Source organism: Aotus nancymaae, unplaced genomic scaffold (assembly GCF_030222135.1).
Source record: "Aotus nancymaae isolate 86718 unplaced genomic scaffold, 86718_ANA_hifiasm-v0.15.2.pri h1tg000036l, whole genome shotgun sequence".
Lineage (NCBI taxonomy): Eukaryota > Metazoa > Chordata > Mammalia > Primates > Aotidae > Aotus > Aotus nancymaae.
The window spans coordinates 91,459,723-91,473,784 of NW_026988450.1; the positions used below are offsets into that span (position 1 = coordinate 91,459,723).

A 14,062-nucleotide genomic window follows, 5' to 3' on the forward strand; every position below is an offset into this window, starting at 1 on the left:
GACGCCGCAGGCACCTGGGAGAGACTGGGCATGCGAGAGACTGGGCATGGGCTTCTGTTCACTCAGGGAGGCGCCTGCTGGAGAGGAACCCGAGGCTGCTGCCCTCCATGATACCAACAGCTGTGTGTAGGGCCCCATGGACCACTAAGCTCTGGGGTCACAGGTAACCATAGCAGGCCTTGCTGGGTGACAGGAGGACCTGTCCCCCAACCCATGGCAGCATCCCCCAGAGGCAGAGCCTCACCAAGGCCCCCATGTTCTGAGCCAGCTCCTGCACTGATCACCAGGGTAAAGCAGAGATGAGGCCACACGCATAGATCACACAGCCCAGTCCCTCAAGGCACATGCTGGGGTCACACAATGCCTAGGTGGGGACCCAGGGCTTCTCACTAGATCCTCAGCGAGTGGGGGCTTATTCCTGCTCAGTTCACTGGGTCCCCCAGCCCCAGCCACCAACTGCAGGCATGGGCACAGGCACTGGCCAGCCAGTGTGGCTCAGAAAGCCCTGCGAGGCAGGTGCCAGGGCCCCCATGCTGCTCCTTGGGAACACGTGCCCAGCGACTCTGCCTGGGAAGCAGCCTGGAAGCCCCTGGAGCCCAGAGATGGACGTTAGGAGCAGAGCCTGGCAGGGCGGCCAGTGAGGCAGGCTTCCAGGGAGGGATGCTCCCTGCCTCTCCTCTGACCCCCGCAGACCCTGCCCTCAGAGTCTACCTCCTCCAGGTGCTAAACCTTTTCTCCCTCCAGGCTCCAGGTGGGTTGAGGAGCTGGCACCGCCCAGCCTCTGCAACCTCAACACCACTTGCAATCTCCCCACGTTTTTTTTTTGATGGACAAGAAGGGGTAAAATTGGACTGAAACAAAAATATTTTTCTAGTTAATTTGTAGGATAAGTGAATCCAAAGCATTTCCTTCTCCTGAGCCTGTTTCCCTGGGCTGGGAGGGTGCGAGGCAGCGGCGCCAGCTGCCTCCAGACACAGTTGTCGAGGCGTTGCCAATGTGATTACGGGCACCGCGGCCCCAGGTGTGCGCTCGCCCGGGCGTGTTTACCGTACCTGGCCTTATCCTTTGTCCAAAAGCGAAACAGGGCGCTAGTGAGCAACTCTCCCCCACCCCACGGAAAATCAGGGGCCACTCAGCCAGGCGAGCCGGTCGCCACTCCAGGGCCCTTCCCGGGGGATGGCACAGGAAGGCCTCCTGGCACCCTCCAATCTCCAGCTGCCCTGTCGCTCTCACTAGGGATGGCTATGAAGGCACTGGGTGTATGAAGAGTGAAATTAACTCCCAGGCTGGGACGTGACCCATTTGGGAAGTGCTTGTTTGGACTGGCTCCCTGGAAGCTTGAGGCCCCTGACCACCTCCCCAAGACAGGGGCCTGAGCCAAGGCCTGGAGTAGCCATGGCATGTCGGAGGTTAGGGGGTCTGGTCTGCAGTGCCCACCACACACTGGTTGGACGGTGTCATCCCCTGGCGCCCCCACCCTCACCTCTCACCTGTGCGGAGGAGAGGCCTGCTGCCCGCATCACCAGGCTGGCCGGAGGTCTTGGAGAGCTTGTTGGCAGACACTTTGTAGAGGACCCCTCCGATGCAGCGGTAGCCTTTGTTCCGCCACCGAGGGGAGCCTGGTTGGGCTTTCCCACCCCCGATGGCAACTGGACGCAGGCGGTTCAGCACCAGCGACCTGCAGAGACAGGAAATGCCCCTCAAACCTCGCCCCAGGACAGACTACAGCTCTGGAGGTCAGTGCCAGGGGCCAAGCCCAGGCCGGCCTCCCAAGGGGGACAGCAGCACTCACGGTGGGTACACACTGCAGCTGGGGCGACCACGGACCACTGGCCCAGCTGCCAAGAGACCTCTGTCCCCCACCTACTCCCAACCTTCGCAGCTGGGGCGACCACAGGCCATCGGCCCAGCTGCCGAGAGACCTCTGTCCCCCTCTGGTCCCCAACCCTCACATCAGGGACATTTTGGCTGTCATCAGGGAATGCTGACAAGGAGTCCCAGGAGATGGCGCCCCCAACCCCACTTATGAGGTTGGGAACACAGTGAGGGGGCAGCATGCTCCTCCAGTGCATACCTCTCCCGTGGATGTAACTACCCCTGGGCCCTGACCACCTGGCTGTGCACTGCGGGGCAAGGGTCCCTGGGGATGCAGGGCAGAGGGGCTGCAAGGTGTCCACGTGTTGATGAGAAGCACACATGGCCCCTGGCACCTGGGCTGAGGCTCCCCTTGAGTCTGCTTCAAGGCTGGGGCTGTTTCTACCAACATGGCCCCGGCACATGCCATCCTGGCCTTCAGGACCACAGACACCATAGGGTCGGCAGGCTGCCCTGCCTCTTCTCCCCTCCACCTATCCTGCCTCCCCTTCACCCACAGCTCAGAGAGCCCTGCACTGAGCGTGCACAGGGGCAGCCTCACAGACCCCCAGCCAGGCAGGCTGTTTGGGGAAACACTGATGTTGCCTCAAGTCCAAGGGCTGAAGAGGCCGGAAAAGTCCCTGGAGTTAGCTGAGCCAATGACCCCGGTTAGAGGAGGAGACCGAGGCCAGTGGACCCTGAGCCCTGCCAGCCCCTACTCCTGCCAGATACCCCACAGCTCCTGGGGAAGCCCGGGGACAGAGCAAGACAGGAGGGGCCTGAGCTGTACTCCAGAGGCATCTCCCCGAAGCTGCTGGCCACACCCACAGCCCTGCAGCGCCACGGGCAGGCAGCCCCAAGGTGGGGGCTCAGGGCCTGGCATAGCCCTCTGCAGGGCACGGAGCTGCCAGAGTACATTTCGGCAGTGATTTGCTCATGCAAATTGAGCTTCATTCCATATTAGCTCACACTAAGCTCGGGCTGCCATGACCCGTGCAGTGGACACCACAGCCCTCAGTAATCTGGGCAGGCATGTGCTGGGCCATCCCTCCCAGGTAGCCATGAGTAGGCAGGCGGCAGAGGGACCAGCCAAGTGGGAGGCATGGATGGGCAGGTCAGGCCAGAGTGCCCCGTGCCACATGGGTCCCCTTGACCCTGTAGCTGCCACAGGCCCCTCTGCCGTGGAGTACACGGGGGCCCCAACCCTGCCACAGCTGCACAGGCCCCTCTGCTGTGGAGTACACGGGCCCCAACCCTGCCACAGCTGTAGGAGACCTTTATCCAGCTGGTCTTGGCCAGGGTAGGGTACCCCTGGACCCAGGCATGCAGCATGCATCAAGGTGGGGCTCACTTGTCTGGCTGGATGGGGCAGGTGCAGGCGGACAGCAGCACAGTCCTCAAAGCCACCTTCAAGGAGCCAACAGACCTGGGGGTATCAGAGCCACCCGAGAGGAGCTGACAGACCTGGTGGTATCGAAGCCACCCTCGAGGAGCCCACAGACCTGGGGGTACTGGGAATGGGGCAGCCCCGCTGTCGGGTTCAGCCGTCATCCCCACCTCTCAGCACTGCAAGCCCTCCGGGCCTTGGTCTCTCTGCCTGCAAGCTGGGGTAATTCTCGGCAGCTGGGGGCCTCCAAGGGCCCATTAGAGAGAGAATGGGAGCAGAGAGAGCCCGGCGCCAGGACGGAGCTGAGGGTAAGTACAAGCACGGCGGCCAGAGCACTTAACCCAGTTTCCTTTAATTACAATTCAAGTTCACAAACACCAATCTTGGCGGGAAAGAGCCCACCAAGGGGTCTAGCAGTGCTGAGTGGTCTGCTGGCCCCTGCCTCCCACCCATCCTGTCTGTGCCCTGCACACTCCAGCTGCCCCCCGGGCACTGTCTGGGTCAGAGGATGTGCATCCTGCCAGCCAGACTCAGACCCCCAGCCTCTCATCAGACCTTGGGGTCCCAGTGCAGCCCTGGCCTCTGGGCGCCTGCAGGCAACCTCCGCCTTGCCCTGGCACCAGACCTGAAGGAGGGCTAGGCAGGGCGAGACCTCCTGCACCAGCTCCTCAGCCGGAGAACCCCATCAGCCCTGGGGGCTCAGACGCAGGTTCTGACCTTCCACAAGAGCTATGGCCACTGCCTGAGGGACACTCAGCTTGACCCTAAATCCCATGGTCAGGCTGAGCGCAGGGCCCTGGCCACTACAGATGGCTGGCAGGCCCCTGGGACAGCTTCCACACCAGCCCTTCGGTACACAGAGGCATAGGGGTCTTACTGCCCACAGGGCAGCTGCTTCTTCCTACGCCAGCCCAGGGCTGGGCAGGACTGGGAGGGTGAAGGGGCCGGTGGCCAGGGTGCACTGGCCACTCACAGAGCCTCTGGCCATCACACAATTGGGGCCAGGGCGAGGGGCCACTCAGGGCCAGCCTGAACTTGCTCCTGGGAGCCCCCAGCTCCCTGCCTTCCCACAGGCTCTGGTGAGTGGCTGCACACTCAGGAAAAACACCCACTCCTGCGTGCCCAACCGTGCCCACAGCACAGGCTAGATTCAACCCCAGCCGCCACAAAGCAAGAGGGACAAGCAGGTAGCAGGGCTGACCCAGCTCTCCGCCTCTGGCCAGGATGCCCTGAGGAGACGGCGGGGAGGGAGGCCTGGAACCCAGGCCTGCAAGGACCCACCTGCGGGAGTGTGCCCCTGACTGAGGCTCACGTGAGCACGGGCCACCCCCACTCCCTCTGTGGCTCTCCAAAGGCACCGGGGAAGGGCGAGGCCTAGCTGTAGCACCTGCTCCCCTCCCTCAGGGGCAGCCACAGCTGGCCAGGCCCAGGGAAAGGCTGGTGGGTGCAGAGGCACAGGGCCTGTGGGGGTCAGGGAGCTTCTAGGACCACCCCACCCACCAGGGCTGCCCTCAGCTCGGTCTGGCTAGGCGCTGTGGCGGCCATGTCCCCGCTCATTCTTATGGACAAACACGAACAATTAGCTTGTCCCCTTCTCTTCTCTCCTAAAAAAACAACTTACTGGAGTTGGAGGGCACCCACAGGACATTCGTGGATCTGGGCAGAATGGGGGTGTGGCAGCCCCTGCCAAGCCGCCCCAGGCTCTGTGCCTGCTCTCCACGCCTGAGAATGTTCCCAGCCCCCCGCCTCGGAGCCCAGGGCCTTGGGAATGGGGCAGGGTGCTTCCCAGGGCTCAGCACATCCAGCCCGGGAGCCTCACTCCAAGAAGCTGCATCCTGGGAAGATGTGTGGTGGAACCTCAGGGCCTGCGCAGGTTGGTGGGGGTGATAGAGAGTTGTCTGGGGTTGCCCTCGCCCCTTACCTTGCCCTGGCTGCCTGGCTGGCTTTGGAACCTGAGGCAGGAGGGTGCTGGGAGGGCGTGGGGCGAGGGCCTTGTACCATTTTCACACCCGTGGGTGTCACAGCACTCCAGTAAATTGTGACCCTAATGGAGAGGACGGCCTTTGGAAACGAACTACATTGAGAAGGGGGATGAAATTAATGAGATAATAGCAGGGCCAAGGACCCGGAGCGCGCATCTGCCCTCACGGCAAGGCTCTGTAATTCCTTTTCTGCAACGGGAGCTGCGGATCTAAAGGCCTCTCCCATCCGTCCGGCAGGCCCACGCCGCCAGGAAATTTCATTAACGCTGGAAAATAGGAAAGGTATTAAGCGTGGATAATGAAGGCCAGGGAGGGAACAGTGCCTTAAGATAGTCTTCTTTCTCGCCTTTGTAATGGGAGGCATGAACTTTCCCTTCAAATCCATTTCTAATCCATTTGAAATACTACAGCAAATTATCTTTCCTTCAGCCCGAAAGCGGCCAGCCAATTTACTCCGAATAGAAGTGACAATGCCCCAGGATTTATCACCATAACCTTGACTACACCAGGGCGAGGCTGGGCCTCCCCTCTCCCCCCTGGGGGGGCACGAAGGCCAGGAGGGGGAGATAACATTTTAAATGAAAAGCAGCGGTAATGGGGAGAAAGACACACACACCACAGAAGTGGGTTTATAAAGAAGCTGTCCATGCAGCACGGCCTGAGGAGGAGCTGGAAACTTCCAGGCCACAGGCTGTCCGGGCTGGCGAAGGGCAGTGAGGGCACCTGGAGGGCTGAGCCCAGGACCTCCTGTCTCTGAAAGCCCCTGTCTGCCTCAGCCTAGGCCCCTCTGTTCTCCTGAGTGCTGCCAGCCCCACTGGGCACAGGGAGCAACAGGGGCTCCTTCCGCCTGTCCCAGGATTTCAGTGGTGCTGGGGACCTGGGCAAGATGGAAGAGAGGCTCGCTCTGAGGTGTTGGTTTTCCTGAAAGCCCAGGGGCAAACCTGGCGCAGCCCTTGCTGGCATCCACAAGGCATGCCCACGCACAGCCTGCCAGGTGCCAGCCTCCTGGGCCTGCAAGCCCCAGCCTGGGCCACTGCTGCCAGGTAGCCCACACAAGGACTTTGAGGGCCAACCCTGGACACCCACTCTCTACACGTTCCCTAAGGGCATGGCCGGTGGCAAGTCAGAGCAGCCCCTGGCCGTGTAGCATGGGCCATGCAGGCTGAGAGGGGCCTCACCCCAGGCCACGTCATGGCTCCCAGGCACAGATGCGCACGCACACACACAGACCAGACCAGTGGCCTTGAGGCCAGGGCAGTGCATGAACAGCACACAGCACCCGTGCACTGCCTGCCCCGGGATGACGGCCTCAGCACTCATGCTCCCAGTAGCAGAAGCCCCAGTTCAGCAGAAACACATCTGACAAACTGACGTGGCTCCTCAGGCAAGTGCAGCCCTCTGAGCAACCCTGCGCCCTGCTGTGCGTGCTGCCTGTGGTGTCTCCATGCCACGGGACCCAGCCTCAAGGCCAATCAGAGAGTGCTGGGCCTGGCAGTTGGCGTGACGGTGGCACAGGGGTGTGGTGGGCAGGCCGGGAAAGAGGCCTGCTCTCCTGACTCAGGCACAGGTGGTACGGGGACTGGGGGAGGCCTCCTCCACCCTACAGCCCCTGGAAGCCCAGCCCCCAGGATGCCCTGGCCGGACACGTGCAATTCCCCAGTCCCACAGCACCTTCAGATACACGCCGCCCAGGAGGCCTTCCCTGAGGGTCTGTGGCTTGTTCAACAGGGCGGGGGTCTTCCAAGGCCTGGGGTCATGTGGCCAGGGGTTCCAGGCCTAGGCCAGATTGCAGGCAGCCCTGGGAAGGCCAGGCCTCTCCGGAGCATCCTCCCAACCCAGCTCCTGGGGCCAGTGCTGCCACCTAGGGCTGCACAAAGGCCAACACAGACCAGAGTGGGACCAGAGACCCTCAGCCAGAGAGAGACACTGACGGGAACCAGGGGCTCCTTCCCCACAGCCGCTCAGCATCCTTCCCTCCCACCCTCCTGAAGTCCCCATGCCAGTCTCGGAGACGCCCCCCCGCCGCCCCGCCACGAGAGCCCCTGAGAACTCCGTCAGGTTGTGTCTGTGCTTGAGGAGAAGCCCTGGGAACAGAGAGGTGGCCCCGTGCCCAGCAGAGGGAAGAGCTGCTCAGACCCTCCAGACCTGCCAGGGGCTCACAGCAAGGAGGGCTGGGATTTAGTTTTCTTCCTGCTAGCCACCGCCACAGAGTGGAGCCAGCGAGAGGACATCAGACCCTGGAAGAGAAACCAAAGGCAGAGAGGAACAGCAAGAACCATCCAGGACCCTCAAGTTGCTGCCCTGAACCTTCCACTGCTGCCAATCCAGGTCCAGTCTTGTATGTTAAACACAGGCAGCCCCGGCTGGCCCTCCTGCTCCCACAGCCAGGCCCAGGAGCCAGCTCCAGCCAGCAGTTCTTCCCACGAGGGACCTTATTAGCCTCTACTCGGACCCCATGCCCAGGGCCCTCAGCCTCACCTCTGACAGAAGTCCCGCTCTGAGACAACACCCAGGGCCTGCACATGCCACTCAGAGCCCCAGGCCTGCATGAGCCCGCTGGGTCACCGCCCTGGTTCACAGCTGAAAATGGGGCTGCACCCATCCTGCCCTGCCAGTTGGTTTGAAAACTGTACATCTGATCAAGTCCCTGCCAAGACCCTGCAGTGGGTCCCCCTTCTGACCATGTCAGAAGGCCCTGAGGGGCCAGGCACTCAGGTCCTCGCTGGCCATGGCCCCCGTGCAGCCTCCCTCCAGCCTAGAACTCCAGTCCCCCTGGGAAGTTCCTGTTTCTGGAAAGCACCGTGCTCCCTCCTGGCGCCAGGTCTTTGCACATGCTGTCCCTCTGTCCAGATCCCAGGGAAGGCCTGAGGCCAAGCACAGATGTCACAGCACTGGGGAGGCTGGCCCTACCTACCACTGGGGATGCTGAGCACAGGGGCTCCCATATCTGCCAAGATTGCAGCTGTGCCCCTGGCCTGAAGATGTGCCGGGCATGCAGGGGGCTCTGTAAATGTGTGTTGCGAGAACACACCTAAGTGTGTGCCACTCTGGGGCTCCGCATGGGGTGGGGAAGCGTCAGGAGGCCCTGGTCAATTGCAGACAGGAAGGAGACCTGTGGCAGGGAGGTGTCCAGCAGTCGGGAGATGGGCAAGGGGGCTTGGTCAGCAGATGCAGGGAGCGGGCTCAGGCAGCAAGGGCCAGGTGCTGGGAATGCAGGCTGGGGCGAGATGGGCTCTCTGAGAACAAAGGGAGCAGCGGGGCTCAGGGAGGAAGGCAGGGTCAGATCTCTGGTACTGAGAGCCCCGAGGAGGCCAAGCCTGTCCCTGCCTCCCTGGGACGACGGCCAGGGTGCTATGGAGGTGACATGGGGACGTGCAACATGCAGATGTAGAAAGACCCTCGGGGGCACAAGTATGGTGACAGCAGGAGAGGCCGAGGGCAGAGCGGTGTCAGCCTGGCCCTGGCAGCCAGAAGAGGCAGGAGCGCAGGGTGACAGCAGGAGAGGCCGAGGGCTGAGGGGTGTCAGCCTGGCCCTGGCAGCCAGAAGACACAGGAGCGCAGGGTGACGCAGGAGAGGCCGAGGGCGGAGCGGTCTCAGCCTGGCCCTGGCAGCCAGAAGACGCAGGAGCGCAGAAGCAGACACCAGGCCGTGGGGACACGACCTCCAGGTTTACACCCGTGTGTGTGGGCCGGGGACCTGGCAAACCGGGCCAGGCCGCCCGGGCCAGCGGCGACATGCAGGAGACAGGCAGGCCAGCTGGGACACAGGGAAAACAACAGGGGAAGCATTTTTCAGGAAATGGAACACAATTTCTCGAGGCTCGGAGCCCAAGCGGGGAGTGCGAAGTCAGCAGAAGAGGAGCGGCCGGGGGAGGTGGCGCCGCAGCAAATCCCCAAGTAGGTCAGGCAGAGCCTCGCCGTGACAGGCACTAAACTGCTTAAGTGGGGCTTTCCACTGGAAACGCTGATGCCCCCATCACAGTGCTGGCTCAGGGGGGCGAGCATGCATGTGCGTCCATGGGTGTGCACGTGCGGAGCTGGCTGGAAGCCTCCCTTCCAGCTTCTGGTGCTGAGCTGCTGCAGCCCCCAAGTGGGTTGGCCAGGCTACATGGGACCCTCACCTGGAGAAGCCTAGCCCGGTCAGCCTAGGACAATGCAGGAGAGGTGATTCTACTGGACAAGGACCCATAGAATGTCCTGAAGACAGAGCCCTCCCCAGCTCCAAGGGGCCGGCAGGGAGGGGCGAGCAGGCTGGACAGAGTAGAGGCATATGGTGGGGGTGCTAGATGGGCTCTCATCTCCTGGATCCTGCCCCCATGGTCTAAGGGGCAGGGCTGGGTGTCCAAGGGCTCGAGGCTGCCAGGACTGCAATTTGACTACGTGGTGGCCACACAGGCCTCACGATGGCTATGACCACCTGATCTCACAGGAAGGAGCCTCCTCCAACCACCTAACTTACTCACACAAGTCTGGCTCTCCGTCCTCCAATCTCGTATACCCAGACCATGGGACCCTCGCCAGCTCCAAGGGTCCCCCAGATACCTGGGGCAGCAGCTGCTGTTTAGCAGGGGCTCCGGCACCACGGCCAGATGGGCCCTCTAGTCTCCTGCTGTCACCACCCCACCACCCGCAGCATCTACCTCCCAGCATGGGAGCCTGCAGAGACTGGCCAGCTCCTGGGCTTTCCAGGATACACCTCCAGCAGGCAGGCAGGGTTATAGGCCTGGGTGAGAGCTGAGACCCCTGCACCAGAGGCCAGGGGCACCATGAGCAGAAAGAGCCATGTGGCCTTGGGGACAGTAGCCTTGTTTGGGGACCCCAGAGGACGGGGACAGCCTTGAGTGGAGCTGGTCCAGCTGAGGCTGGGCAGGGCTGGCTCCCTAGGGCCCCAGGCTGACTCATGGGGCAGAGGCTCTTCTGTGACACCTGAGGACATCCTCAATGGGCACTGCTCCTTCCAAGGGCACTCCTGCCCCATCTCACTCCAGTAATGAATAAGAAGGATTCAGGAGGCTGGGTGCAGTGGCTCATGCCTGTAATCCCAGCACTTTGGGAGACTGATTGAGGTGGGTGGACCACAAGGTTAGGAGTTCAAGACCAGCCTGGCCAAGATGATGAAACCCTGTCTCTACTAAATATACAAAAAAATTAGCTGGGCATGGTGGCAGGTGCCCGCAATCCCAGCTACTCGGAAGGCTGAGGCAGAGAACTGCCTGAACCCAGAAGGCAGAGGTTGCAGTGAGCCGAGATCATGTCACTGCACTCCAGCCTGGGTGGCAGAGCGAGACTCCGTCTCAAAAAAAAAAAAAAAAAAAAGGAGGATTGAGGGGTGTCCCTGCAGCCTGGCTGGGTGGCAGGGGGCAATACTAATTGCATTGCCTCCGTTACAAACATCATGCTCCATTATGAGGGGCTGGGACTATTTTATGCATTTTATGGCCTCACATCTATTCAATTGGTATTTCGATCAATGGATGCATTACAAGCTTTCCCTTTAAGAGCCTAATAAACAACAAGATGGAAAGTAAAATTCTCCATAAAATGACACTTTTAAAAATCCATTTCAGCTGAAGCTATTGGTGTTCTGTATGGCAACTGCAAAAAACAAGTATTACTGGGACTTTACAGTCCCACTCTGAGTTCATCTGGCAGAGGGGCCAGGCGGCCAGGTGCAGCCGTCCTTGGTGGGCCCTCGACCCTCTGCACCTGTGCCACCCTCTGGGCTGGGTCATCAGCCCAGGAACCACTCTGCCTGTGCTGGCTACTGAGGGGCAGGCTGGCCAGGAATCCTGCCTAGGCCCTCAAGGACCCCACAGGTCACTGCTGTCTAAAGAGACTCAGCAGACATCTCCCCACTCCCAGACCCTGGGAAAGCCCCTCCAAAGACCACACAGCAAATCCAGCTCAGCTCCCCTGGAGAGGGGCGGTGACCTCAGCAAACTTCGTGCAGCCCTTGCAAGGACAGTGGTATCTACAAAACCCACGGAAAGACCCACAAGCCTCAACAACAAAAACCCACTCGCTTAAGAGGGATAACCAGGAACTAATTATGAAGTCAAGACGTGTGAAAACCAACCTTGCAAGACACCGGCAAAAACCAGTCAGAACATACAAAGAAAATCCATCAAAACGCTAAAATAACTTAGGAAAAATCCACAGCAGGTGTGCCTGACAGAGCATGGGACGGAGCAGAGAACAGGAGGGAGACAGACGGGCCCGGCGCTCAAGGTACTCATGGGTGTGGCTGAAATGCCAAGAAAAAGAAAATGCAATTCTCTGATTTGGAGACTGGTTCCTTGGTGAGGCCGAGAACCCGACCCAGTCCTTACAAGACTAATGTCCTTACAAGAAGAAACAGTGCCACCGGGGTCACACACCCAGAGGAAAAGCCTCAGGAGAACAGTGCACGCCATGAAGGGAGACCCCACCAGAAACCAGCCTTGCCAACACCTCGATGTGGCGCCCCCTGCCTTGTGAGAAAGTGTTTCTGTTGTCGAAGCCGCCCAGTGCGGAGCCTTCCAGGCAGGCGGAGGGCCAGCGCGCGTCACTCCACTGCAGCACCGCACGTGGCAGGAACTCGTTCTTTTTCTCTGCTGTGTAGTGTTCCATGATATGGACACGCTGTGTGTGTCCACAGTTGATGGGTGGGTGTCTGGGGTCTCTCCCGTCTTTGCCAGTTATGAAGCTGCTGTCTCGGGCATGTCTCTGGGTGCCTGCTAGACCACTTCTGTGGAGCTGCTGCCTCAGAGGGTGATGGACTCTGAGCTGTGGTAGATGAAGCCAACGCGTTTCCCCGTAGTTGCCCCAGCCCGCAAGCAGCAGTACGTGAGCACTGGGGACGTCCCGTGGCCGTGGCCAGCATTCGCAGGCCCGTCTCCTGTTCTCACCACGCTGTGGAGTGTGGGTCCTCATGCCCGTCCCAACGGCGGCCACTGCCAGGCATCTTTTTCTTCACTCGGGCCTCGCGGTGGGGCCCTTCTGTAAAGGGCACTTTGGGCGTTGGCCTGCTTCATGTGCTTCGCCTTTCTGCTGATTTGCGGGAACTCGTTTCTGTTAGGGACGTCTTCCACCCCCACACGCCTGCTGGCCTCCGAGGGCTTGCTCTTCCACAGTGTCTGGTTTCCAGCCTTTTCTTTTATGAGTAGTACTCTTTGTGCCCTGTTTAAGAGATAGTTGTCTACCCCACGTTCATGTTTTCCTCTGAAAGCTCGGTTAATTTAGCTTTTACGTACCGAGCCCTGGGCCTCCTGAAGTGACTTCCGTGTGCTCCGAGGCAGGGGCCGACGTGCCTTTGTCCCCCATCGAGACACGTGGATTGAAATAAGCCCCCGACCCACTCAGGCCCAGGGGCGCCCACGTCACTCGGGTGAGCAGATGTCTGGGCTGCTCCCAGACTCTTGGTCTTCACCATTGACTCATCTGTCTGTGCCCTTCATTATTCCTGAACGCTTACTCTTCCAGAGCACCTTAGAAATACTGGGCCAGGTTCTCGGCCTCACCAAGGAACCAGCCTCCAAATCAGAGAACTGCATTTTCTTCTTGTGATTTCAGCCACACACATATATAATCACATTTAACCTCAATTACCTGTTTGAAGACTCCATCCCCATACGCAGTCACACTGGAGGTTAGTTAGGGTTTCAATCTATGAATTTTGGGGGAGACAACTCAGTCCACGAAAAATGATGAACAAAAGAAGTCAGACACAGAACAGCACCTCCTACATGGCCCAATCACCACGAAGCTCAGACACAGGACAGCACCTGCTGAACGTTCCCGTCACCACGAAGCTCAGACGCAGGACAGCACCTGCTGCACGATCCCGTCACCACGAAGCTCAGATGCGGGACCGCACCTGCTGCACGATCCCATCACCACGAAGCTCAGATGCAGGACAGCACCTGCTGCACGATCCCGTCACCACGAAGCTCAGACACGGGACAGCACCTGCTGCACGCTCCCGTCACCACGAAGCTCAGACACGGGACAGCACCTGCTGCACGCTCCCGTCACCACGAAGCTCAGACACGGGACAGCACCTGCTGCACGCTCCCGTCACCACGAAGCTCAGACACGGGACAGCACCTGCTGCACGCTCCCGTCACCACGAAGCTCAGACACGGGACAGCACCTGCTGCACGCTCCCGTCACCATGAAGCTCAGACGCAAGACAGCACCTGCTGCACGATCCCGTCACCACGAAGCTCAGACACGGGACAGCACCTGCTGCACGATCCCGTCACCACGAAGCTCAGACGTAGGACAGCACCTGCTGCACGATCCCATCACCACGAAGCTCAGACATGGGACAGCATCTGCTGCACGATCCCGTCACCACGAAGCTCAGACACGGGACAGCATCTGCTGCACGCTCCCATCACTACGAAGCTCAGGAACAGGCAAAGCCCATAGGTATGCAGCGAGAAGAAGAGCAGGTGTTGGTGGGGTAGGTGTGAGTGGGAAGGGCCCGAGAGAATCTTCTAGAACTCATGCCATCTTCGGTAGGAAAGGCAGTTCTAAGCACATCAAAACATGAAGTTTCAAGAGACTGACCAATTTAAGTGCACAGAAAAAGCTTCTGTAAAAATCCTCATGAAATTAAAAGTGAGAAAATGACAAAGAGTGACCCCCCTGAACACTTGGAGTTCCATGAATCTGTAAGAAACAAGCCAGCTGGAGACAAGGGAACAGGGAACACAAGCCATGTTGAACTTGACCAAGAATTAGTTAAGCCTGGAGGGCACCCTCCTCTGCTCTGCTGTCCACCTTTCTGCCCATGGCTGCTGATGCTGATGAGGCCAGGAGGGGCCAGCAGTCCATGCTCCCTCTGCCCCCCAAG

The 14,062-nt window shown here is 60.0% G+C and overlaps 1 protein-coding gene across 1 annotated transcript in view; it reads right to left on the minus strand.

Moving 5' to 3' along the window:
- Positions 1-14,062, minus strand: part of ZC3H3 (zinc finger CCCH-type containing 3) — a 94,212-nt gene that overhangs the window by 31,238 nt on the left and 48,912 nt on the right. Inside the window, exon 5 of the mRNA XM_064384677.1 lies at positions 1,491-1,678. Coding sequence (XP_064240747.1) covers positions 1,491-1,678 — 188 coding nt within the window. The remainder of the gene's footprint in view (positions 1-1,490; positions 1,679-14,062) is intronic.